Consider the following 26,293-nt stretch of genomic DNA (forward strand, 5'->3'; position numbering starts at 1 on the left):
TCAGGGTTTGTTGTAGCTGAAGATCCCGACTGGGAAATGCTTGACGTGTGTTGGCCACTGAGCTGCCAGCTGGAAAAACTTGACGTCGTTCCACTCCACGCCGTCCACGGTCACTGAAACAAGAACAGGTGAACCATCAGTTAAGCTCCGGAGGCGCCACAGCTGTTTCTTGTCTGGTATGAAAACATGAAAACAGTTTTTATATAAGCTCAGGGAGATGAGAGCACCACATGCTGGCAGCACAAAAGAAGTGGTTTTAGTGGTTTCAGCCAACATGAACTGATGGGGTGGCATCATAATCAGCCTTTTAACAAAAGGCTCTTTCTGAATTTTTTTTTAAATAAAGAAATAAATAAATAGCTGATGTGATTAAAAAGAGATGAAATTTCCATCCAGTTTTGCATTAACTTTTCACCAATGTCATGTATTGATGATGGAAGAGTCCGATGGCTGCACAAAGCCTTCTCCAGCACATCAATAGGGGTTCAGGTCTGGACTATGTGGTGACCAATTCATGTGTAAAAATTATGTCTCATGTTTCCCAAACCACTCCTTAACTCTGAGCCCCATTAATCCTGGCATTGTGATCATAATGGCTGTGTCATAATGGTAGATGGAATAATGCTCATCCAGTATATCCAGGTAGCCAGCAGACTTTATTCTTTGGACACAACATGTTGCTGAATCTAGACCTGACCAACTGCAGCAACCCCATATCATAAACTTCCCCCACAGGCTTCTCCAGTAGGTACTGGGCTTGGTGGCTGCACCACTTCATCTGCCTCTCTTCTTACCCTGATGGTCCAATCACTCTGGAACAGGGTAAGGCTGGACTCTTCAGACCACATGACCTTCTTCCATTATGGCTACACAGCTGTTTCGTCCCAAACCCTTTAGATTCCTTCATATTGATCTAGTGGAAACGCTTTTCATTTCACTGCTAAACATAGCCCTGAGTTCTACTGCTGTTTTTCTTCTATTTGATTTCACCAAACATTTAAAGGGATACTGTGTAACTTTTGGCGATTAGGGGTGCAAAAAATGTAACTTCCCACTGGCCGCACAACACTGTCGCAAAATGAAACAGTCTCTACTATAAATCATAGTTCTCAGTATCGAATGAAGCAGTAACTTTGGCACAACTGATTTTATGAACTTATTATTATGAAAACATCAGCATTAGCCCTTAGCTTATGTTGAACGGCGTATGAAAACCATGAAACTAAACCAGGCCAGTTGCTAATCATTCTGTTACTTTTTTGATGTTTACATAAATTATAGGAAATGCCCATGTTCCCCACTATCCCTCCAGTATTTTAATACACTTTTAGCCCGTTTGATCATTATCCATGTAGGAATTATCCAGCGTGAGGCTTCTACCTGTATGCCAAGTTATTTTTTGTTTGTTTTATTTTTTTGTTTTTTGGGTTTTCTTTCTGGAAATGGGACATATTGAATTGGCTGGTTTTGGTGTAGACACCTTTAAAAAGTATAGACTCTTTTTATAATTTAATGTAAAAGAAAAAATACTTGACAGAAAATGAGCAGACAAACGTGTCAAATTCATTCAAGGTGTTTTTGGATGTGTAGTGGATGTTTTTGTTTACCTCTGAGTGTATGTTGGTGTTTGGAAGTGCAGATCAATCTGCTGATCCCTTCGATCAGCTGACTCTTCGACTCTGCCTCCTTCTCCTTTGCCTTCTTACTGAGGAACATTACTGACACAAATATTATCATCATAATCACCATCAAACGCTGTTTAAAGATATGTTAGTTAGAGACTTCAACAATGCAACAAAAAGTCATGAAGAATCAAGAATCTTTAACAGAAATTATCTCAAGCTTCTTATCTGACCAGTTCTGTTTTTTCTGTAAATATTGTTCCCAAAATAAATGAACCAGAAATCCAGAATGTAAACTAACAATAAAAATCCTTTTTAAAATCTAAAAACAGAGTATTAATAGGTTTATCAATCAATCAATTAATCAAATCTTGGTTTTCAAAAGACCCATTTGTCTCATCAAACTCTTTGATCCACCTTTGATGCTTTTCCTCATTTTGTAAATACACCAAGCCATTATCATTGATATTAATACATTATTTGGACCCAGGCTGTTCCCACAGATGTTTTAGTGCTATGTTTTCTACCCCTGCTGCCAAGTCCAGAAACTCCAAATATAGGAAGTCTTCTCCCTGACCTCAGTTAGGTGAAGTCTTAGAGTTGCCATCTCCTTCATGAGAAGCTTTGGGTACATTATTATGGGAATGATGTGATTTCTAACAGAAGCATCACTTTCACAAGATGACCACTCATCTTCCTCAGGAGGCAGATTCTACATTGGACTTCTAAACAAGCTGGACACTGAAAAGTAAACATCACCAGTTTGGATTCGTCCCAGCATCTCCTCACCTTTTTTGTTCTTCTCCTTCGTCACCACTGTCATGCTCATCAGTTCTCCTGCGTTTAGCCGAGACACCTGAAGACAACGGAAGTTGCTCTTCAAAGTGTTCTTCATCCCTACTTCCTTTCTCCTCTCTCCTCCTCCTCCTCCACCCCCTCCCTGACTCCAGTAGTCAACCTGCAGACCCATTACCTCTGCTGGACAACTGCAGGAACAGATGGAGGAAGATAGAAGTTAGGAGGAAGAATAAGAGGAAGTGGAAGATGTAGGAAGGAAATACCTGATGGAAGGGGAAGGTGGAGGTGTGGAGGTGATGCTGATGGGAGCTCCTGATTGGGAGGGAGGAGATCCCAGTATGATGTCATCTGAATCCACTGTAGGGGGGAGGTACAGACATCAGTCCAGATTCAGGGGACAGGTGGAGGGGGAGGGGTAGGAGAGTGAGCTTTACCTGAGGTAGACAGGAAGTTCTGCTCCACAATTCCAACATTCACTAACTGAGGAGAAACCGAAAAATAAAATGTTCACCCAAACACATGATTTAACAAATTTAATGCCAGATGGGAAGAACAGAACTTCTTACCCCGATGAAGGGCACAAACTTCTGACAGGAGTCATCCTCAGGGCTGCAGATGCAGAAAAGAACAGAACATGAGGATGTGCTGCCAGAGGTTTTAACTCTTCTTCAAGAAGCTTATTCTTCAGTCTCCTGTCTGCAATGACACCCCAAATAAATTAAGCATACCTTCACAACCAGAAGGCTGTACCACAGTCTTGGTCGACAGAAAGTTGAAACATGTGAGATTATAACAGAAGTGTCAGAATCAAGATTTGCATTATAGCGTCAGAGTAAATTCAGCTGAAACACAGTAGAAGTAAATGGTAAAATGGTAAATGGACTTGTACTTCTATAGCGCTTTTCTAGTCATACAGACCACTCAAAGCGCTTTACACTACTTGTCACATTCACCCATTCGCACACACACTCACTCAACACACTCATACCCCGATAGGCACATTGGGGGGCAGTTTGGGGTTCAGTGTCTTGCCCTAGGACACTTTGGCATTTCAGGGGAAGCCTGGAATCGATCCCCCAACTTACCAGTTGAAGGACAACTGCTCTTCCTCCTGAGCTACAGCTGCCCCAAAGTATGAAGTATGAATGTTAATCCCTCTTTTAAAAAAAACCAAATTACTTTAGGGTAAAATCAGAGGATACCAGCCTGATTCATGTAGGAATGAGTAAAGTCACCCTAGGAATTAATAAAGTAGTCCACGGAATGAGTAAAGTGGTCACAGGAAAGGATAAAGTCAGGGGTGTTCAGCTCTGGCTCTCAAAGGCCACAATCCTGCATGTTTTCCATGCATCCATGCTTGAACACACGTGTCTCAATTTAATAAGTCATTGTGCAGAACTTCACAGGCTGCTGGATCCATTCAATGTTAGCTAGGTGTGTTGGAACAGAGATACATTGAAAACCTGCAGCACAACGGGAGAACCGACTTTGGACACCTCTGGGTAAAATAGTCCTAGGAATATGTAAACTAATCCTAGAAATGAGTAACATAGTCCAGGGAATTAGTAATGTATAGGGAATTAGTGAGTATAGTAGTATCTGCAGAGGAATCTTAGAAACACCATGAGGATCTAGAAAGAAGTAAAGCCCAAGATAGAGTATTGTAGGAAGAGTGAATAATGATAAAGCCCCTTAATCTACCATTAATAGGACCTTTATAATTCATTTAAAAGAAAGACAGTGTTAGGAAAACACAGAGGTGTTTATTTTAGTTGGAATAAAAGTTTTCACAACAAAACAGCCAAGTTAGGACATGATTTATGATTCTGGGCGCTAGCTTCCAGGGTGCTTGTCCAGCCTTGATGAGACCGATATTTTTGTAATCAACCGAGTTGCTGCTTTCCTATTACACATTGTTTGTTTGGGGGCATTACTTGAAGAGGAGATATAAACAGAAGTTTGAAAGTAGACAGTGCTATTAGGTTTTTCCTACATTCCCATATACCGGTAATTTTTGGGGGGTTTGAACGGTGTTTGATTTAGATGCCCTTGTTCTGTAGTGTTTTTGCTGAGTTTCTGGACCTGTTCTGTTCGCAGAACCTTACTGAATTACTAAAGGCCACACTGAAAGAAAACAGGAAGTCACCTTCTGTGTTTGCAGGTCAGCATGGCCTCTGAGATTGGGCACAGGTGAGAAGTAGCAGCTCCAGCCAAATACTGAGACACCCGACTGGCGACACCAATGGGATCTGTTCAGCGGAAAGAGTCAGAGCGTCCATCCCGCCAGACAGAATTTTATAAAAGAAACTATTTGTTCCTTGGTGAATACCAAGGGTCGGTGGCTCCGCTCGACCAAACAGCTCCCTCCAGCTGGCATCCATAAACAGGCCGCCAAACTTCCCATCCAGAGACGACAGGTATTTGGCCACTGGGTGGAGTCCTGGTGAGAAAAAAAAACATTTGACAAAAACAGGTGCATCATGCGAAGGTGGGTCAGCTGAGTTCTTTGGATTTTCATTTTGTGGTCCAAAAACACAGATGTTTACCATGAACCATCCAATTCTTATAAGGTTCCTTAGTGGAACCAGAAAACTGTCCTTAGGCAAGATGCTGAACCCCCACTTTCACATTCAGATTCTGGTTCCAGTTGGTCCAAAGTATGTATGAAGGGCTGAGCAAATGATTGCATTTCAGCTTCAAATGATCACAAAACAGTGACATAAACTAAAAATATTGCTAAATCAATTTTTTTCATGTATTATCCTCTGCCGTTTGGTCAAATGTCCCAAAAATAAAACTATGAAAATTCTGGAAGTAGACCCTATGTCATAAACACTGTTGCCAACTTAGCAACTTTAAAGCTACATTTAACAAGTATTCAGACACTTCTACAAACTTTTTCAAAAAAGCCCCAAGCGACAAATCAAGCAACTGTTTCTGTTTCTGTTGTTATTTCAGACTGATGTGAAAGCACATGTCATTCAGTCGCTCACTAATGATGCAGTGATGCCATAGGCTCCTCCCCCATTCTGGAGCAGTCACAGAAGGCCCAGTGCTGAAATATGCATTCCCACCTCACAGTGTCTGATGGATACGTACCAACGGGGATGATGAGAAAGCGGATGTAACCCAGCCAGTCTGGCGTCTTGCTGGCGAGCTGTTCTACGAAGCAGGAGAGGATGGTGCTGAGGTAGCTCTGGTCTCCGGCCACCGCCACCTTCACTGTTGGTGGAGTCTGGGAGTTGCAGTTACAGCTACAAAACAAACTCAGGTCAGAGCTCAAACCCAAACATGGATGAAGAACATCAGTTAGCTGATCAGAGGACCCCTACAATCTCTGGATGCGGGCGATGATGGCGCTGAAGGCAGCCTGAACATCGGCGGTGGAGATGGTGCAGACGATTGGCTGATCAAAGAGGCGTTCTGACAGGTACTGAGGAATGGAGAGGACAGGTTTGTTTGTGTGGACTGGAGAGTCAGAGCTGTCTGAAACTAAAGCCAACAGAGACAGACCTGTCCCTGCCAGTCTGTGGTGCTGATCAGGATAATGGACTCTGGAATGTGGTCCTCAGAGAACAGGATGTGGTTCAGCTGATCCAGAACAGCTTTCCGTGCAACCTGAAAATAAAATAACATGACTCCACAGAAGATTAACCATGAACCTGAACCGCTGTTTTCTGGATATTTCCTGTTAGTGAAACCAAACTAACTTGTTCTTCATGGTTCAGTCTGCGTTTCTCACCTGTGGAGCAGGTGTCCTGTAGTCACACGATGCCTCGCTGTCCACACTGCTGGTTCTGTCTGTCCCTCTGGAGTTCTGTCTGTCCTTCATGGAAATGCTCCATGGGTGGCGAGACGGCTGACTTCCTGTCTTACTGTAGAGATAAAAGACAGTTTAAACTTGTTTTCACCTAATGTGTGTGTGTATGGGTGTGCTTCTGCATGTCTGTTTACGTGTATACCTTGGAGACATGTGTGACTGGGACTCAGTCTTACAGAGTTTGGCAGCAGGGCCTGCATCTGTTCCCATGGCAACGTCATCATCCAGTTCCTGTGGAGAGAACAAAAGGAAGAAGATGTGGCAAAAAAAAAAAAAACTGTGTGTACATATGTACAAGTATATGTATTTGTCTTCAAACTCACTCCAAGGCCAGCCTCATCCCGTCTGGGCTCCTCAGGGACTCGGGGACCCTGAAATACAGCAGATGGGAAGACAGTGAAGACAGATGAGTTACTTCACAATTATAAAATAAAATAAAACAGTTACCTGCAGTGGCTGTTTTTATATGATACACAATATATAAACACTAAAAATAAAGCCAAACAAAATAACAAAAAAAGACTGGAATAAAATGAAGTATAATATAATATCAAATAAATTCATTCATTTTCTAAACCGCTTAATCCAATTCAGGGTCACGGGGAAGCTGGAGCATATCCCAGCTGGCTTTTGGGCAAAAGGCAGGGTACACCCTGGACGGCTCCATCGCAGAACCACACAGAGACAAACAACCACTCACACCTAAGGGCTATTTTAGAGTAACCAATTAACCTAACATGCATGTCTTTGGACGGTGGGAAGAAGCCAGAATACCCGGAGAGAACATGCAAACTCCACACAGAAAGGCCACTGACCAAACCTTACCCCGGCTGAGGATTGAACCAGTGACCATCTTGCTGTGAGGTCACAGTGCTAACCACTATGCCACCGTGCAGCCCATCAAATAAATTAATAATTTTTAAAAAACCAAAAAAATTAAACTACATTATTTGTTTCTATTCTACATTAAGAAGTTTGATTAAATTATATTAAAGTCTGGATTTAGACTCTTTTCATAGGAATAAGACACTTGGATGTGTTTTATTTAGCTCCTGTTCATGGCTGCAGATATTTTTTTTCCAGATTTGCACCGCAGTATCGACAGGAATCAGCTTTTGGACCTGAACATCTACAATGCTCTGCCTTTACAGTTGTAGCTGCCAGATGTTTAAACAGCTGTAGGTCGACCTGATTTTTTTTGACAAACAAGGTTTTTACTGAAAATAACATGAATATCTGCTGAGAGTCTTCGAAGTGTCAGTGAATCATGATTTGCTTTTTCAGGTGATGCAGTGTGTTCAGTTCTGATACGTTTACTTACTGTTTGCCCTTTCTGAAGACTCTGCTGACCGTTGAGACTTCTGATCTCTGTCTGAGAACTTGACTGAGAAATGCCTTCAAAGAATGGCCTGCCGGCAAGAACCACATCAGTATTCATCAGGTTCTTTTGGTTGTTGAGCAGAACATTCAATACCAGACTACTTCTGACTGATGATAAAAACTGTCTTGTTCTAAATCTGGACTGAAAAAAAAGAACAAACTTCTGCGAAATAAAGATAGTAGATTTATCTCCAATGCCTCGATGTCTTCCCACTTGTACACATGTCAATCTGATTCATTTAATGTTTTGTAAATCCGAGTATGTGGGAAGAAAAAAAACTTTTCAACATCTTCTGTGTAAAAGACAAAAGAACGTAGTCACAACAAGGACAGAACACAAGACAAAAACTTGAAGGCAAACAGCATCAGGAAGTTGGAGTATGAACGAAATTAAACATTTACATGTTGTCTATTTAGCAGCTTATAAGTTCCCTCATTAGCAGATAATTCTAATAAAACAGGTTCCCACATTACAAATGAACACATTACGGAGAAATCTAGGTGTTAATCTGATTTCTTAATCTGATTATGCACTCAACATGATGACTAGAATAATATGATAATCAGATAATATTAAGATGTTTGGTGTTTGTGTAAATGCGTTTAATGTCAATGCAAGTTTAACTTAACTACAGAAATTTACTACCATCATCAAATTAGAAAACGAACTGAGACTTGGGAAAAAGTTGTTTTGACAAAAAGTTGATCTTTTATGAAAACAGTCCAGGAAGAACTGGTCCAGAAATCAATGTATGTTTGGGTGTTAGAGAGGGATGTCCTACTCTGGTACCAGTTAGAAAACGCTGGGCTGAGACAGAAGCAGACAATGTTCCTGAACACATCAGTCCAGAAGGAGCTGCATTTAACCAGCTGCTGCAGACCCAGGAACCAATCAGATTTGATTCAGGCAGCCAAGGGCAGCCGGTGTTCCCCTCAGCATCACAGTGTTTAAAAATGAGGTTCAGCCTCACCTAAGTTTAGGTTTGGGTGTGCTCTGGATGCTGTCGTTGTCGTCCAGCTCGGGGCCGCTGTTGCTCAGGTTATCGACGTCCAGGCTGTCGTACAGCAGGTCCAGGTCCTCCTCCGCCTCCTGACTCTGACACACCTGATCACTCTGAAGAAAAACGTTCAGGATTCAACTGGATGCAGGGTTTTCCTTGGACGGCTCAACTCTAGTTTCACATCATCAAAAAAAAAAAAAAACTTCTTGTTGTTTAACCAAATAAATCCTGACATTTTAATCCTCCTTAGTAAGAAATGTTGGATTTTACTTTCAGACCAACAAGAAACATTTTAATCACTGCTGTAAACAGAAATTTGCTGTTTAAAAAGCAGCACATTTGTTTAAACTGCTGTTTAGCAAACATGTACAAGGAATTATATTCTCAGAAGATGGCCATTCAGTACAAACCTCATCGGAGACTTTGAATCTCTTCAACAGAGCCACAAACTTCTGCTTGAAGTTCGGTTGCTGGATGACAGGAAACATAAGTTTGAACATGAGATGTCATCAGCTCAGGTACATCCTGCAACGCACCAAACCTGATTGGTCTTCACCTGAGCCAGGGACGCTGTCTGCATCATTTTCCTGTGAGTTGTCTTCGACTTTCTCTGGACATCCTCATCATCGTCATACATGTCCTGATAAACGAAAGCAGGAAGTGGGCATGAAAAACAAGCAATTAAACAAAACAACTGCTGCAGGAGATCAGAACAAAACTTCGATGTCTTTACGAACAAAACTAATTCTAAAACTAAAACTAATTAAAATATTTTAAACTCCTAAATCTAATTTATTTGTTGTTGATTTTTAATGTATAACTGCCTTAAAAAGAGAAATCTTTTTAGTCACTTTGGATAAAAGCGTCTGCTGAATGACTGGAGAATAGTCCCAGTAAGTATCCAGTCAATGGGACTCGTTCACCATCATCTTGTTAAATAATCTTTTTAAATTTGTTCTTAAGTTGTATTTAAGAAGTGTTTTATGAAAACCCTCTTGTTTGTATGTTTCCACTTAGATTAGCGAATGACCAACTCTAGTAAGTTGAAATGAATTCTGGTTTTTCTTTGCAGGTAAACACCCAAAAGTGTCCATAAAAGATCATGGCTTCCTCGATGTGAAGCAGACACAGACTGAGGTGAGATACTAAAGGATTAAGGAAAACAAAAACAATAATAAACATGTAAAGTAAAGTATTATTTTCCTTATTATAAAGCGATACATACAGTTATAAATAATCTCACAATGAGATTCAGATCATATAAAAGCAGCTGTATGTACAAGCATGTCATTATTTTTCTTGAACTTGGATATTAGCCGTTTTGTCCATGAACACACCAAAACCGACACCCTTGTGATGTTGTGGCTACAAACACACATGATACATTGTAGAAAAAATCATAACATAGTCAGCTCTACTTTCTACAGCTTCAAAAAAAAAAAACAAGCCTGATTTTTAGCTGGTTGACGTGTTTTCTGACATGCTCTCTGTCAACTAGTGGGCATATGTCTGTGTGTGGACAGAACTCTGTCATGGGCAAAGAGAGCAGCAATGACATGCCGCCATGTATATCACATGAAAAACTTCTGTTTCGGTTTTTATCAAACAGCATTTAAACCTATTCTGGAGGAAAGGGAGCCTGAGACAACTTCTGTTGTGACTTGGCCTGTAGAGAGAACTAGATCAAAGCTGCTTAACCTTCTAGTAGAGATGATCGGTCTCATTAGAAGGGCTGAGTGCCTAATGGTGGGGGAAACACTAAGGTGCACATCCAGTAGCTGGCATGGTGACTTTGGTGCTGAGAATGGCTGCACTGGGTCACCACATGCATCACAAATATATCTGGGCAGATTTGACAGAACTGCAGCTGTGAAATAGAGTGAAATAGTGAAGTCTCCCACCTAACAATGTTGCTGGGTAACATAGACGTTGGCCAGTCCCTGTAACTGGCTACCCACTCCACCAAATCAGTCTGGTTATACTGGGACCAAAACCAGTCTGGTTATACCGGTCTGGTTATAGTGGAACCAGAACTAGTCTGATCTGTTAACACCCTTCAGTTACCTGAGGTGGAGCATCGTCACTTCCCTCCTGTTCAGAGGAGAAGCTGTCATCATCTTCATCATCATCATCCTCCCAGTAATGCTCCATGTCAGGAGAGCGATCTGCAAAAACACACAGACAAGGTTTTAAACGGTGTGTTATCAGAAGAGTTCATGTCTCTGGTTCTGGTGTGTTTGTTTCATGTCTTTGTGTTTGTTTTTGTCTCTTTGCATTTTTGTAGTTGTGTTTCATCTCCACGTGTACGTGCATAAGACCCATACACAGCCTCGACCAATCAGCTGCTGGATTCCCACTCCAAGACTTAGACTCTCTGTTCACCTACCTGAGGCCTTGATCTTGTTGTCATGGTGACCACTTGTGTCCTCCTGTTCAACTGGCTGGCTGGAGAGAGAATGGACGCTCAGCTCTGCCGCTCGAACTGAAGCATCCTTGAGGTTGCTATGGAGACCAAGGACGTGGGCTCCGTCTGTCGGATGCTGCATCACCTGGGAAAACGCAGAAAGACAACCACCCACAAACATGCACAAGCACACAAAATCACAATTCAATGTACCAGACAATTCTAAGTGCTTCACATAAAATATTAAAAGCATTAGAGAGATGTGCAAAAGCAGCATTAAAAAGTACATAAATAAATATAAAGAGAGAAAATAATATTAGGTCATAATTAAAAGGGTGTACATAATAATGTCATATAAAATACTTAATTAAAATGTTTAACACAAAGCAAGTCAAGATAAAATTCCTAGGAATGTTGAGGGCATTCCTAGGAACGTCACAGCTTGCCATGCACCATGCACCTGCCTCCTCCTGCACCGTGCAGGTTTAATAACTTAAATGCCAATCTGGAGCTGGACAACTGAAACTAAGATGGACTAGTAAAAGGACAAATAAAAAAAACAAAAAACAAATAACGATCTGGCCAAGAGAAAGTTAAATCAATAAATATAAATACACCGAAGACAGCTAACAAGAAACAAGTGAATAAAACTAAAAAAACCAGGTGAGCTTACAAGCAGGGAGCAAAAAAGAACACACATGGGGAACAGCTACAAAATAAAACAGGATTAGAACTACAATTTGTAGTTCCATGACTGAGTAAAATAGTCCTAGGAATTAGTAAAGTAATCTTAGGAATCAGCAATGTAGTCCTAGGAATTAGTATAATCATCTTAGAAATGAATGGTGTAGGACTGAAATCAGTACAGTAGTCCTAGGAATGGGTAAAACAGTCCTAGGACTGAGTAAAGTAGTCCTCTACATGAGAAAGGCTTTTCTAGAAATGATTACAGTTCCCTTAGGCACGAGTAAAGTGGTCCTAGGAATGAGTTTAATCGTTCAGGGAATTAGTAAAGAAGTCTTATGAATTACTAAAATTGTCCTATGAATTAGTAAAACAGTCTTAGGAACGAGTAATGTAGTCTGGGAATGAGTAAAAGTTACCCTAGGAAACAGTAACAAAATCTTAAGAGTTACTGAAACAGTTTAAGGAACTGAAACTGTAGCAGGTTATCTGGGGGAGCAAGCAAGATTTGAAGGTGGCACACTGTCTACTACTCTATGTTCAGTTCCATCATGTCCAGCAGAGCGAAGACAACCAGCATGGGGCAGAAGATGCAGGGAAGATGCAGGAGAAACTGTACTGTAACACCATGCTCAATCTGCAACAGCACCTGTGGATCCAGGCTAGGATTATACAGCCACAAAAAACCCACTGTTAAGGCAGAAGTCACATGACTCAGAGCTCATGCTTGCTTCCTGTCTTACCTCAGACATGTCAATGACGCCCACTGCAAGTGTTTTGTAGCCCAGGATGGTTCTGTTCTTGTACCTCTTCCTCCTTTGCAGCATAACGTGAAGATGGTTTGCGTCGCGCTTGAGGAAGTGAGAATACTGAAAGATGAGAAGCAAACATGAACTCGCACGTGGGCAGAAATGGTCCTCAGTGAAGATGAAAAAAAAACATTGATTAGACGTGTGACCTGCAGAGAAAAGGTGAGCTCCAGGTCTGTCTCCATCAGGCCGTCCGGAGGGAGAAGGTACTCATTAGATCTCAGAGTCCGCTTTGAACCCTGACAGATAAATCCAGGATCAGATTAGCTCTCTGCTGGATTATAAGGAGAGAACTTGATGAAGACTCAAAGTAATAAAGCAACTCCTCATCCTGTTGCACGGGAGACAGTAAGTTTGCTGTGAGCTGCAACTTGAGCACCATCTTTTTTCAAACTTGTACTTGTTCAACTTGGTCTAGTCTTTCATAAACAGTGGCAGATTTTAAAAAATCCATCTGAAGAGCCCCCCCCCCCCCCCCCGAGGTAAATAAACCGAGCCAGGTCGGGGAAATCCTTCCTGCCTTTCTCTGCCATGCTCGCCTTCAGAGTTTCTTCTTCACTATTTTCATCCTAACACATTATTTATATGCAGTGTGCGGCTATCAGGTATCCGCTGCAGGAGGGGAGTCGGGAGGAGACGCTTACAAAATATAAGGAACAAACAACTTCATTTTGGTCCCAACGTTTGGATTGGTCAGAGTTTTTACATATTTACAGTAAACTGTGGGGTCTAACTATATTTCTTATTGTTCATGATTACAAAATCATGAGGGGGGGGGGGGGGTCTGTGTTTTATGTGTAATGAACAACTAACACGGTGATTTCATATTTGATAACAGAAAACTTTGTCCATGACTGCATGAAGTTGTACACACAGAGGTGTCTTTATATGCCACATGTTGTATTCATATTTGTACTTTCTCACCACATCAATCAGCTGATCACTAAAGAAATCAGCCTCACATCAGTGGATATGCAGAGGTGACAACTTTCCGATTTCACAGTTTTTGTGTTAACCACGCCCACCTCAAATGTCCAACCAATCACACAATACTTCTCAGATTCCTGCAGGAAGAAAGTTCTGTTCAGCCAATGCGTCAAAAATAAATCACAAGATGAACATGATGACGTCATTTTGTTGTAGTTGGTTCAACAAGTATGCAACAGGCTAAAGTCTCACCTGGATCTTTACAGCGATGATGACAGAGGTCAGCTCTCTGTCCAGCTCCCTGAGGACCATCAGCTTCTTCAGAGTCAGACTGCAGAGCCTAAAGACCAGACAGGAACATGCCAGAGCTTCAGCAAGGCAAGTTTAATCATGTTTCCTCTTCAGGAAAATTCGAAGTGCTTCACATAATGCAATAAAATAAAATGACAGAAATGGAAAATCCAGTGTGAGGAATTAACAGCTATTCTGATGAAAAGAAACAAATATGAATCTTGTTAACCTTGATATCAAGCGGCAGAGTTTCGCCAGACCAGCTGTTTTCTGAGAGTTTGTTCCAAAAACTGAATGCTACACCTTCATGTTTAGTTCAAACTCTGGGAAAAGGAAGAAGACATGGTCCTGATGACGAGAAGGATCTGATTAAGTCATAACAAACTAGCAGATCCTGAATGGATTTGGATCCTAAAATATTCAGTGCTTTGTAAACTGACAGCAACCAGCCAGGAAGTAAAGATCTGAGGACTGGAATTCTATACTTTCCTGGTCTTAGTAATAACTAGGGCACCAACTGTATTGGACTAACTGCAGCTGTTTGATGAACTTGTTAGGGAGACCTGGGTCCAATAGTCTACGAGGATAAATGCAGAAATCCTGCTGAGTCATCAGCTCTTCAACCCTGCAGATGTCCCTAAAGGGATAACAGACTGACTTCACAATCTGCTTTCTGTGATGCTGAAACGCAGGTCTGAGTCAAGGGCTACTCCCAGATTGCTGGTTTTGTTGGTGGTTCTTAACTTAGTTGTGCTTATTTTTAACCCAGCACCTATTATTTCAATTCTGTCTTCATTTAACTGTTAGTAGTCCTGGACATGCAATCGATGCAATACCTGATCAATACATCTAATCAGTGTTGGGATCGAGCTATTGTTTCTAGATGGGATTGTTATTTAAATTAGGGATGCAAATTCCCACCACGAGGGTGGTTCAGTGCACATCCAACAAATCCAACTCCCATATGTGTTAATAACAAAAGATGATGCGTTAAAGCCACCTCAAAAATGCCGATCCAGAGGAAATAAACTTTGTAATAACTGATGCAACCATGTGGTTTACTATGAAGACAAGCTTTAAACGAAACACTGCACATTTAGCAGCAGCTTTAGCGGATGCCCGCTGAAGCTGCCAGAGAAATCCTCTGCAAGTGTCTGTGTTGGACCACTGTTTCAAATCAGTGAGTGTCTCCATCCCAAATGTAGATTTGTGTGTTGCTGTCATAGTTATGAAAACATATTTAGCTGTTTTTAATAAATTGAGTGGGAGCATGAACGTGTTGAACAACAGCGGCACCAAGATAGAGGAAACGAGAAGTGGAAAGCATGGTGGCCATACATGGAAAGAAAGTTTAATTGTATACAAAAAAGCCTTACGTACGACAAGAACAGCTTATTATTTATCATTGATAGAGGAAAACAAAAACAACCCTCGGTTTCTTTTCAGCACTGTAGCTAGGCTTACTAGGAGCCGGAGCACTGTTGAGCCATGTATTCCTTTCTCACTTAGCTGTGATGATTTCATGTATTTTTTCAGGAATAAAATTGACACTATTAGAGATCAAATTCACAATACTCTTCCTTCTACCTATAATGTTGAGCCTGTTGTGGTCTCTGAAGCATCCTTAGAACCAGGATCTGACTTGTGTCTAAATAGTTTCTGTCCTGTCCAACCCTCTGAATTAACTAAAATAGTCGCTTCATCTAAACCATCCACCTGTATCTTAGACCCTCTCCCAACGAGCCTCTTTAAGGACATTTTCCCTTTAATTAATACATCACTACTAAATCTTATCAATTTGTCTTTAGTGACAGGATATGTACCACAATCATTTAAAACTGCTGTAATCAAGCCTTTACTTAAAAAGCAATCTCTGGATCCAGAGGTGATAGCAAATTATAGACCTATATCTAACCTCCCGTTTATGTCCAAAATTCTGGAGAAAATAGTTTCAGCTCAGCTACATGCCTACCTGAGCAGTAATAATTTATGCGAAGAGTTTCAGTCAGGATTTAGAGCTCATCATAGCACTGAGACGGCATTGGTGAAAGTTACTAATGACCTTCTTATGGGCTCAGACAAAGGACTTCTGTCCGTACTTATCTTGCTTGATCTTAGTGCTGCATGTGATACAGTCGATCATAACATTCTGTTACAAAGACTAGAACAGGTGATTGGAATTACAGGTACATCGTTAAGCTGGTTTAAATCATATTTATCTGATAGACTTCAGTTCGTTCATGTAAATGACAAGTCCTCCTCACAAACTACAGTAAGTCATGGAGTTCCTCAAGGTTCTGTACTTGGACCAGTACTCTTCACGCTATATATGCTCCCTTTAGGCAAAATTATTAGACAGCATGGAATAAACTTTCATTGTTATGCAGATGATACTCAAATATACTTATCCTTGAAACCAGATAAAACAAATCAGCCCAATAGGCTACAAAATTGTCTCATAGACATAAAGACTTGGATGTCTAGAAATTTTCTCCTCTTAAACTCAAATAAGACTGAAGTAATTCTCGTTGGATCTGAAAAACTCAGAGCTAAATTTTCCGGTTTTGTAATGAACCTGGATGGCATTACTTTAGCTTCCAGTGCTACAGTGAGAAACCTTGGAGTAATATTTGACCCTGACCTGTCCTTTGGCCCACATGTTAAGCAGGTTACTAAAACAGCCTTCTTTCATTTACGTAATATAGCCAAAATTAGGGACATTCTGTCTCGGAGTGATGCAGAAAAACTGGTTCACGCTTTTGTAACTTCGAGACTAGATTACTGTAACTCTCTATTACTGGGCTGTCCTAAATATGCCCTGAAAAGCCTTCAGCTGATCCAGAATTCTGCAGCCAGAGTCCTGACCAGAACCAGCAGGAGAGAACATATTTCTCCAGTTTTAGCCTCTCTTCATTGGCTGCCTGTTGAATCTAGAATAGAATTTAAATTCTGTCTCCTCACATATAAAGCCCTCCACAACCAGGCACCACTATATATCAAAGACCTTATAGTTTCTTATATTCCAAGCAGAGTGCTTCGTTCCAAGACTGCAGGCTTACTTGTGGTTCCTAGAGTCTCAAAGAGCCGAGCAGGAGGCAGAGCCTTTGGTTATCAGGCCCCTCTCTTATGGAATAAGCTCCCAGTTAGTGTTAGGGAAGCAGACACCCTCCCCACCTTTAAGACTAGGCTGAAGACTTATCTTTTTCATAAGTCCTATAATTAGGGATGGTTAGCATCCCTTAGTTATGCTGCTATAGGTTTAGACTGCTGAGGGACATTTCCTGATACACTGAGCTTTCCTTATACACCCCCCCACCCCTACTTCCCCCCTACACAGCAGAGGCAGATGGCTGCCTGTCCTGAGCCGGGTTCTGCCGGAGGTTTCCTTCCAGTTAAAAGGGAGTTTTTTCCTTCCCACTGTTGCCAGTGTGCTTGCTCAGGATGGGAGATTGAGTTGGACTCAACTCAATCTGTTGGTTTCCTTATATAGGCTATTATGAATTGGCCTTCATTATGTTTTCCCCTCTGTCTGTAAAGCATCTTGAGATGGCATTGCCGTGATTTGACGCTATATAAATAAAGTTGAATTGAATTGAATTGACAATGAGGGACTCAGTGCAAAATCTTTATTTTTTGTACGTCTCATGTAAAGTTGGGGGAAAAAGGTCATATCATTAGTGATGTAATCCTTCAGATATTTTTTTAAAAATATTGAAATATGTTTTGGTGACATCACCCAGCACTATCTTCAGCCAATTTTAAGATCATATTTGGCCTCTACTCTACACTTGCATCTGGAAAATGTCATTCTTCCAACTGTATGCGCTAACAGTGATGATCACCTGTTTATATTCTTTCAGATGCCAAAAGTTAGTGCTGCTAATGGCAACAACGGTAATAATACCACAGTAAATTAAATGATAAAGCCTCAGATCCTCTAGCAGAGGGATTAAAGGCTCCAGAGAGAACCAGCAGCTCAATAATGGATGTGAACTATGATTTTCCAGAAAGGTAGTCTGTAAAATCTAATTCAGCAGGACATTATGAAAGGCACATGGAGATATGAAGGTTTCCGTCAGAGGTGCATAAATCCAATCCAGAGGGAGCCGGTCCTCCTGAGACTTCATTATTGCTGGATCATGCAGTGACTCGTCCTGCACAGCAACTTCCTGTCAACAATATCCAACACCAGCTAATCCTGCTAATCCTCCTGCTACCTGACCTAACTCAGATCTCACTTCATCAGGAGGAGGAGTCGTCTTGCTGACTCCCATAAAGACTGATGTTGATCCTCTCATCTAGAAATAAATTCATTAGCTTCTCTGGCACCGTTAACAGACACCGTTACAGCTGATGTTTTAGCCTTAATCTTGCCATTTTTTCCAAAATTTTATTTTATTTCTGTTTATCTGAAACAAACTCTGAGATATCCGTTTGTCTCTTATTTGTTCAACACGCTTAACCAGTAAAACTTATTTGGTCTGCCTGGTTCTTTTCAAAGATAAACCTGCATGAAGAAGATGAACTCTTAATTCCAGTCAACACCGGGTCATGTTTTCAGGTCAGCCTCAGTTGTCAGATTATGAGACAAAAATATGAAAAATGGATGTATCAACCTGTGATGAACTAGCGACTTGTCAAGGGTGTACCCTGCTTCTCCAAAGACTGAAGATTGTTGGGATAAGCTCCAGTTTCCCCACAACCCTTAATCAGAACAAGCGGATGGATGGATGGATGGAATATACCAATAGATATAGCACAATAAAGGCCAACCAACACTACAAAATTTATTGCTAATTGCACTTTGTAGAAATAGCACAGATCAACAGTGACCAAGCCTTTTCCCGTCAGCCTTTCATTCCCTAAAATCCTGGCTTTCAGGAGAAAAAATATTGGCATAAATATTTACATATTTGTAGCTTTTTCTGGTAATTTTTGCTAATATTTACAGACTATCCTCAATAAATCAGCTTGTACTCAGCTGGTTTTTGGCACCACCGTGCATCAAAAACGCCTCCTGGGTTTTATTCCAGCCATAGACGACCATTTATTTCGTTCTTTTAAGACATGTACAGAACTTCTTGCTCACTTTAACCTTTGGCTGTTCCTAATGGGACATTACTGTCAAAATCAGTCTGCATGTTGACTGGCATTAAAAGGTTTCAGCTTCTATGGGCAGGTTTACATTAAAGAGCAACCAGCTAGATCAATAACAGTACAAGATGGATTGAAGTTTTAAGGGTTAAACTAGAGCTCAACTTATGGTTGCTTCTGCAGCTTCAAACAAACATGTCATCCTCAAAATTTCTTCTGACGGTAGAAAATCTTACAAACAAAAAGAAAGGAAACAGAAAGCAAGACTTCCACTCTGAGTCTTTCCTTCATCCAGAGTCAGAAGCAGTTGAGGGAAGCAGGAGAAACCTGAAGTAAATCAGTATGATCTGACTGATGACCATCTAGGTTAAACCAGCCACGTTTATAATGAACCACTCAGCTTTAATCTTCACCGCCTCCTGAATCAACATGAGCCGTTTCAGAGGATTAGCTGTCACCCTTTGGCTTCATTAACCCCCACACAGGTCTGGCGTGTGGAGGAATCAAAGACAGAGAACACCAATCATCACCTGAATGCTTCCTATCTTTTCTTCCTTCTTTTCAATGGGTGATATATTTTACATCAGCCACACGTTGTTCCTGATCCAGAAGTCTTTCCTATTCAGTGTTTATGTTTAGTTTTAGTTCACTGTCTGAACTCAAGCTGCTTCAATTGTTCAGAAAGCTGAGGTCACATCAAGTCACTCTCAGAGGTTTTGAGTTTAGAACAACCCAAATTCCCCCAGTGTGGCTGATTTTAAATACTTTAAAAGATCTTTATGATTATCACCCTGTGATGGACTGGCGAGATGTCCAGGGTGTACCCTGCCTTTCGCCCAAAGACTGCTGGGATAGACTCCAGCTTCCCCGCGACCCTTAATCGGACTAAGTTAGGAAAATGAATGAATGAATGAATGAATGATTATCACCCAGACATGTTCATGATTGTTAAAATGATTTATGAACCAGGAAAATATTACTTTAAAAAGTAAACTTATAAATCAGCGTCACTGACCTGGATTAAACCTTTCAAAGTCGGAAATGGATCGTGAGGATACCTGTGGGAAATTTCTTTCCTCTGGATTTATGTTTCATCTTTTCTCATGATATTTACGACTGAAAACCTCCTCTTTGAAGTTCAGTCTTACACCATGTTTATAGCTACTCAACCTAACAGAAGTTTCTGCCTGGTTGCACATCACTCCCTCCTATCAGTACTTTCATTAACAACGATTAATAATATTCTCCAGAATCTCCTCCAAGATCTTCTCCAGAATCCCGTCTCGTCTCGTCTCGTCTTCGTGCCACTTATCTGGGGTCGGGTCGCAGGGGCAGCAGCCTAAGCAGGGAAGCCCAGACTTCCCTCTCCCCAGCCACATTTACCAACTCTGCGGGGGGGATCCCGAGGCGTTCCCAGGCCAGCCGAGAGATATAATCCCTCCAGTGTGTCCTGGGTCTTCTCCTAGGTCTCCTCCCAGAGGGACGTGCCTGGAACACCTCACCAGGGAGGCGTCCAGGAGGCATCCTAACCACATGCCCGAGCCACCTCAACTGGTTCCTCTCGATGCCGAGGAGCAGCAGCTCTACTCTGAGCCCCTCCCAGATGACCGAGCTCCTCACCCTATCTCTAAGGGAGAGCCCGGCCACCCTGCGGAGGAAACCCATTTCAGCCGCCTGTATCCGAGATCTCGTTCTTTCGGTCACGACCCACAGCTCATGACCATAGGTGAGGGTAGGAACGTAGATCGACTGGTAAATCGAGAGCTTCGCCTTCTGGCTCACCTCCTTCTTCACCACGACAGACCGCCGCAGAGTCCGCGTTACTGCAGACGCCGTCGATCTCGCGCTCCATCCTTCCCTCACTCGTGAACAAGACCCCAAGATATTTTAAACTCCTCCACTTGAGGCAGGACCTGACTCCCAACCCGGAGAGGGCAAACCACCCTTTTCCGGCTGAGGACCATGGTCTCAGATTTGGAGGTGCTAATTCCGATACCGGCCGCTTCACACTCGGCAGCAAATCGCTCAAGTGAGAGCTGGAGATCACGACCAGATGAAGCCAACAGGACCACGTCATCTGCAAATAGCAGGGACCCAATCCTGAGGCCACCGAGCCGGATCCCCTCAACACCTCGGCTGTGCCTAGAAATTCTGTCCATATAAGTTATGAACAGAATCAGTGATAAAGGGCGGCCTTGGCGGAGTCCAACCCTCACTGGAAATCCGACTTACTACCGGCAATGCAGACCAAGCTCTGACACCTGTCGTACAGGGACCGGACAGCTCGCACAAGGGGGTCAGGTACCCCATACTCCCGGAGTACCCCCCACAGGAGCCCCCGGGGGACACGGTCGAACATCTTCTCCAGGTCCACAAAGCACATGTAGACTGGTTGGGCAAACTCCCATGCCCCCTCCAGGACCCCAAAGAGGGTATAGAGCTGGTCCATTGTTCTGCGGCCAGGACGAAAACCACACTGCTCCTCCTCAATCCGAGATTCGACTAACCGGCGGACCCTCCTCTCCAGGACCCCTGAATAGACCTTACCAGGGAGGCTGAGGAGTGTGATTCCCCTGTAATTGGAACACACCCTCCGGTCCCCCTTCTTAAAAAGGGGGACCACCACCCCAGTCTGCCAATCCAGCGGCACTGCCCCTGATGTCCACGCAATGCTGCAGAGGCGTGTCAGCCAGGACAGTCCCACAGCATCCAGGGCCTTAGGGAACTCCGGGCGGATCTCGTCCAACCCCGGGGCCTTGCCACCAAGGAGCTTTTTGTCCACCTCAGCGACTTCAGCCCCAGAGATAGGAGAGTCCACCCCTGAGTCCCCCACCTCTGCTTCCTCATCAGAAGACGTGTTGGTAGGATTGAGGAGGTCTTCGAAGTACTCCCTCCACCGACCCACAACGTCCCGAGTTGAGGTCAGCAGCTTCCCATCTCCACTGTACACAGCCTTGATGGAGCACTGCTTCCCCCTCCTGAGCCGCCGGATGGTGGACCAGAATCGCCTCGAAGCTGTCCGGAAGTCTTTCTCCATGGCCTCGCCGAACTCCTCCCATGTCCTAGTTTTTGCCTTGGCGACAGCCGAGGCCGCATGCCGCTTAGCCTGTCGGTACCCATCAGCTGCCTCCGGAGCCCCACAGGCCAAGAAGGCCCAAGAGGACTCCTTCAGCTTGATGGCATCCCTCACTGCTGGTGTCCACCAACGAGTCCTGGGATTGCCGCCACGACAGGCACCAACGACCTTACGGCCACAGCTCCGGCTGGCCGCCTCAGCAATAGAGGCACGGAACACAGCCCATTCGGACTCAATGTCCCCCGCCTCCCTCGGGACATGGTTGAAGTGCTGTTGAAGGTGGGAGTTGAAGCTCGCTCTGACAGGGGACTCAGCCAGACGTTCCCAGCAGACCCTCACAACACGTTTGGGCCTGCCAGATCTGACTGGCTTCCTCCCCCACCATCTGAGCCAACTCACCACCAGGTGGTGGTCAGTTGACAGCTCCGCCCCTCTCTTCACCCCAGTGTCCAAGGCATGTGGCCGCAGGTCCGATGATACGACTACTAAATCAATCATCGAACTGCGGCCCAGGGAATCCTGATGCCAGGTGTACATATGGACACTCTTATGTTGGAACATGGTGTTCGTTATGGACAATCCATGACGAGCACAGAAGTCCAATAACAAAACACCATTTTGGTTCAGAGGGGGGGGACCATGCCTCCCAATCACTCCTCTCCAGGTCTCACTGTCATTGCCCACGTGAGCATTGAAGTCCCCCAGCAGAACTATGGAGTCCCCAAAAGGAGCACCCTCCAGCACTCCCTCCAAGGACTCCAGAAAGGGTGGGTACTCTGAACTGCTGTTCGGCGCATAAGCACAGACAACAGTCAGGAATCCCCCACTAGGTTATTCTACAGGGTTTTCTCTGGAACAGTCTCAATGGTCTTCTCCAGGACCATTTCCAGGTGCACCTCCAGATTCATGTGGTCCAGACACCATGAAAAAGTCTTGGACTGGTGGACATAAAAGAGCATCAGAGGAAAGGATATCCCACCCTCAACTTTTGCTCGTATTTATCATGGTGGTGTTCTTCCCTGGTCCAATACCTGGGCCTGAAACATGTTAGATCAGCGGTGGCCAACTCTGGTCCTCAAAAGTTGCAGTCCTGCGAGTGTTGGGAGTTCGCCTGCTGCAACAGACCTGACTTAAATCAATGGGTAATTACCAGAGTTGTGCAGAGTTTAACATCAAACTCTGCACAAGTCTGCAAATCAAGCCTGATGTGTGTCAGGTGTGTTGCATCAGGGAAACTGCCAACACTCGGAGGATTGTAATTCTAGAAGAATCTACGTCCAAATGTTAAAAAAAAAAAAATTGTTGTTTAATTGTTACTTGACCATTTGGGATGTAGAATTTCTTTACTTTTTTGTCTCTGGGTCTTACAATCTGTGGGTTTTGTTGAACTCGTATTTCTCTCCTGTTTCATTTTGTAGTTTATCCCCTTCTGTAAAAATTCTGTTTAACTTCCTGTTCTCGTCACGCCTGGTTTCACCTGCTCCTTGTTTAGTTCGTTGTGTGTATATTTACCCCTTTGGTTTCTTAGATTCATTGCCAAAACATTCCAGAGTATTATTTGTGTTTTCATGATGCTACTTCTTACTTTTGGTTTTCAGCCCTGTTATTTTTCAGTTATCTTCCCTGTGCAACGCATTGTTTTTTCATTGAACCTTTTATGTCCAACATCTGTCTTCCCCCTGACTCCCCACTCTGCATTTGGGTCCTTCCTCCATGTGCCATGACACTAGAACCCAGTTTTTCCAATACAGTGTCTCGTGGGCAAATTCTGAAAATAACACTGTTTAACAAATTTCACGCTACTAAATGACTGAACCAAGTTCAACAGCTAAAACCTTGTCATATCACGACATGATACATTTATTTATCATGTATGTGACCCTGCACAGAAAAAAAGATGAGCAAGATGCTAACAATTCGTCAAAGGCTGAACACATTTATACGCTCAAGTCAGGATTATCAACACAAAAATGACTTATTAGATTTTACTACAGCAGAAAAAGGAACTTAAAAAACAGAAATGGATATTTGATCAATAAAAGGATCCTGTGATGAAATAAATACATTTGAAATAATAAGTTGTTCAAATGATGGATATTTACATAAAACATTTAAATAAAAAATATGTAATTCAAACAAACATTTCTTACATTTTGAAGGACTGCCACATACATTCCTGATGTTTTCTACATCTGTTGTTCAATTTTTTTTTGTTTTTTAATGTCTGAAAAATACCACTAACTTTCCCCTAGTGCTGGACATTTGGTTTCTAGATTCTGCTTGGTAAGAATTCACAGCAGAATACTCCACTGGACTCTGTACGATTGGAGGTTGCGCCATTCTGCCAGTCCAAGATTCAAATTGCATTCAAAGAAACTGGACCTTTTGAAAAACATATTCCTGTCCTCACCAGAAGCAGTAGTGCATCAAATATTACTGATTGAAAGGATAAGACAACCAACAAAGAAGAAACTGGTTCATCTAGGCCTACTGGTTAAGGCAATACCGTCGCTGTAAAACGTGGAGCTGTAAATGCAAGCTTTCTTGGGTTAATCATATTCTATCAGACTCTTTCTGCATTCTTCCATGTCTGATTGTGTGGCATACATTTTACAAAACTATAAAACCAGGGTAACAAGCTGAGCTGAGAGCTCAAAGTGGAGGATTAGCCAGCACTATCCAGCTCTGAAGCCTTCAGAGGTACATTCACACCGGCCCTTCTGATTCTACTCCTGGTTTGTTTGTGTGAAAAATGACGAAAACTCTCCGACCTGAAGTTGGTTTTGTGAGGATTGTAAGTAAAAGCTAGAAAAAAACAAAAAGAAAAAAAAAACTTTTGGAGATTAACGTATGAATATGTGAATTGTTTCTGTTCTGGGTTTTTCAATGTCAGCACGTTTTCTATGTTCTAAGGAAAGCTAAGACATAGAATTATGCACAGATGAGAAAAACTAGATCACCATGGATTTGTATTCTTTTTCTCCAAAGTGGGCTATATAGTCTACTATTAAAAGTTTATTTGGTTTTGTTGATTTGGTTGGCCTTTATGTTCCTACAGCAATATATTTATTCATTCTACATGATTTTACCCCAAATCTGACACCTGCGGCTTACCTGAAAAAAAAAAAAAAAAAAAAAAGTGATGTTGATGGTAGGTTTATTAAGAGTTCAGTTTCCACAGTTCAGCCCCCCCCCCCCCCCCCCCCCCCCCCCCCTCCCCTCCACCACCACCCCACCCCTAGAAATGTCCTGGAAGCGCCCCTGCCCCCAGAGCCTCTGACGGTAGCTCCAATAACAAAAAGATCAAATCATTTCAAGTCTTCCGCCTCCCACCGCCTGCTTCATCGCCTCTGCGACCCAACATTAATCCTCTTACCTGGGGACGCAGCTTGGGGAAGACCGGTCCACTTCCCAAGTCGCATACAGATTCATCGGCACTGGGACGTGGTTGTTGGCATATCCATCAACACCAGACCCGGCGGACGAGTCCGCTGCCGAACCCGGACTGGCTCCACGGGGTCCTCCTCTGTCCGCAGCCGCCGCCATCGCCGCCTGTTGCCGCCCGTAGCTGATCTCAGAGCCGCCGGTGAGGAGTGGAGCGGGGCGGGGCGGGGCGGAGGATGGATGGATGGATGGACAGATTTTGTGTTCTGAATGTTCTCCTCGGTTTCAACTGTTTCTAACAAAGTTCTGAAAACGGTTTTATGTCCGGATCCAGAGCTTTCTGAAATTTTCAACTCCAGACTCAAAATCGAAAATCATTCAATTGGGTGTAAAGAGAGCCGCACGCGCTGATCTCACGCCAGGAAAAATTAAATAACCAGTTACCTTTAAAACATCTGAACCTGGAGGTTCTTACTAGAAATGACAAGATAAATCTTTAATCTGAGGAAATAAACATACCTTAAAGGTTAAATGCTGAAACGGAGATTTCACCTCTTTCATCAGATGTTTTACAGATGAAAAAACGTGTTTGGAGTTGAATGAATGAATTAAAAAAATGAATGCATCCAGTGGCAAAATATCTACAAAAGTGCTGCCATCATGTGGCTATTTCGGGCACTGCAACAACAACAACAACAAAAAAAATAAAAATAAAAAATAACGATCAGCTTCCCATGAATGAAAAAAAAAAACCTTCATATTTCTAATCCTGGGGAGTCCAGCTCACAATCCTGTAGGTTTACCATACATCCCTGCTCCAACACACCTGTCTCAAACTAATCAGTCATTGTGCAGAACTTAATGGGCTGCTGGATCTACACAGAGGTTGGCCCCTGTGTGTTGGGGCAAAGATATATAGAAAACCTGCAGGACAGCAGCCCTCAAGGAACAACTTTGGGCACCTCTGCTCTAATTCCTGATCCAGAATCCTGGAGTGTTCTCT

The 26,293-nt window shown here is 42.7% G+C and overlaps 1 protein-coding gene across 1 annotated transcript; it reads right to left on the reverse strand.

Moving 5' to 3' along the window:
- Window positions 1-25,452, reverse strand: LOC306772912 (phosphofurin acidic cluster sorting protein 1-like; the record flags this gene model as incomplete). The annotated part of the gene is made up of 24 exons (XM_079262574.1): window positions 1-113; window positions 1,608-1,718; window positions 2,412-2,608; window positions 2,684-2,777; window positions 2,855-2,900; window positions 2,987-3,029; window positions 4,567-4,669; window positions 4,750-4,860; window positions 5,520-5,674; window positions 5,753-5,853; window positions 5,934-6,038; window positions 6,163-6,295; window positions 6,383-6,471; window positions 6,564-6,611; window positions 7,562-7,649; window positions 8,592-8,734; window positions 9,032-9,091; window positions 9,178-9,261; window positions 10,686-10,786; window positions 11,008-11,170; window positions 12,453-12,578; window positions 12,668-12,757; window positions 13,698-13,785; window positions 25,283-25,452. 24 exons carry the CDS (start codon window positions 25,450-25,452, stop codon window positions 1-3), a joined length of 2,562 nt encoding a protein of 853 aa, XP_079118700.1.
- Between the last annotated feature and the right edge of the window lie 841 nt (window positions 25,453-26,293).

The sequence above is a fragment of the Telmatherina bonti genome (genome assembly GCF_933228915.1).
Source record: "Telmatherina bonti genome assembly, chromosome: 3".
Taxonomy (NCBI): domain Eukaryota; kingdom Metazoa; phylum Chordata; class Actinopteri; order Atheriniformes; family Telmatherinidae; genus Telmatherina; species Telmatherina bonti.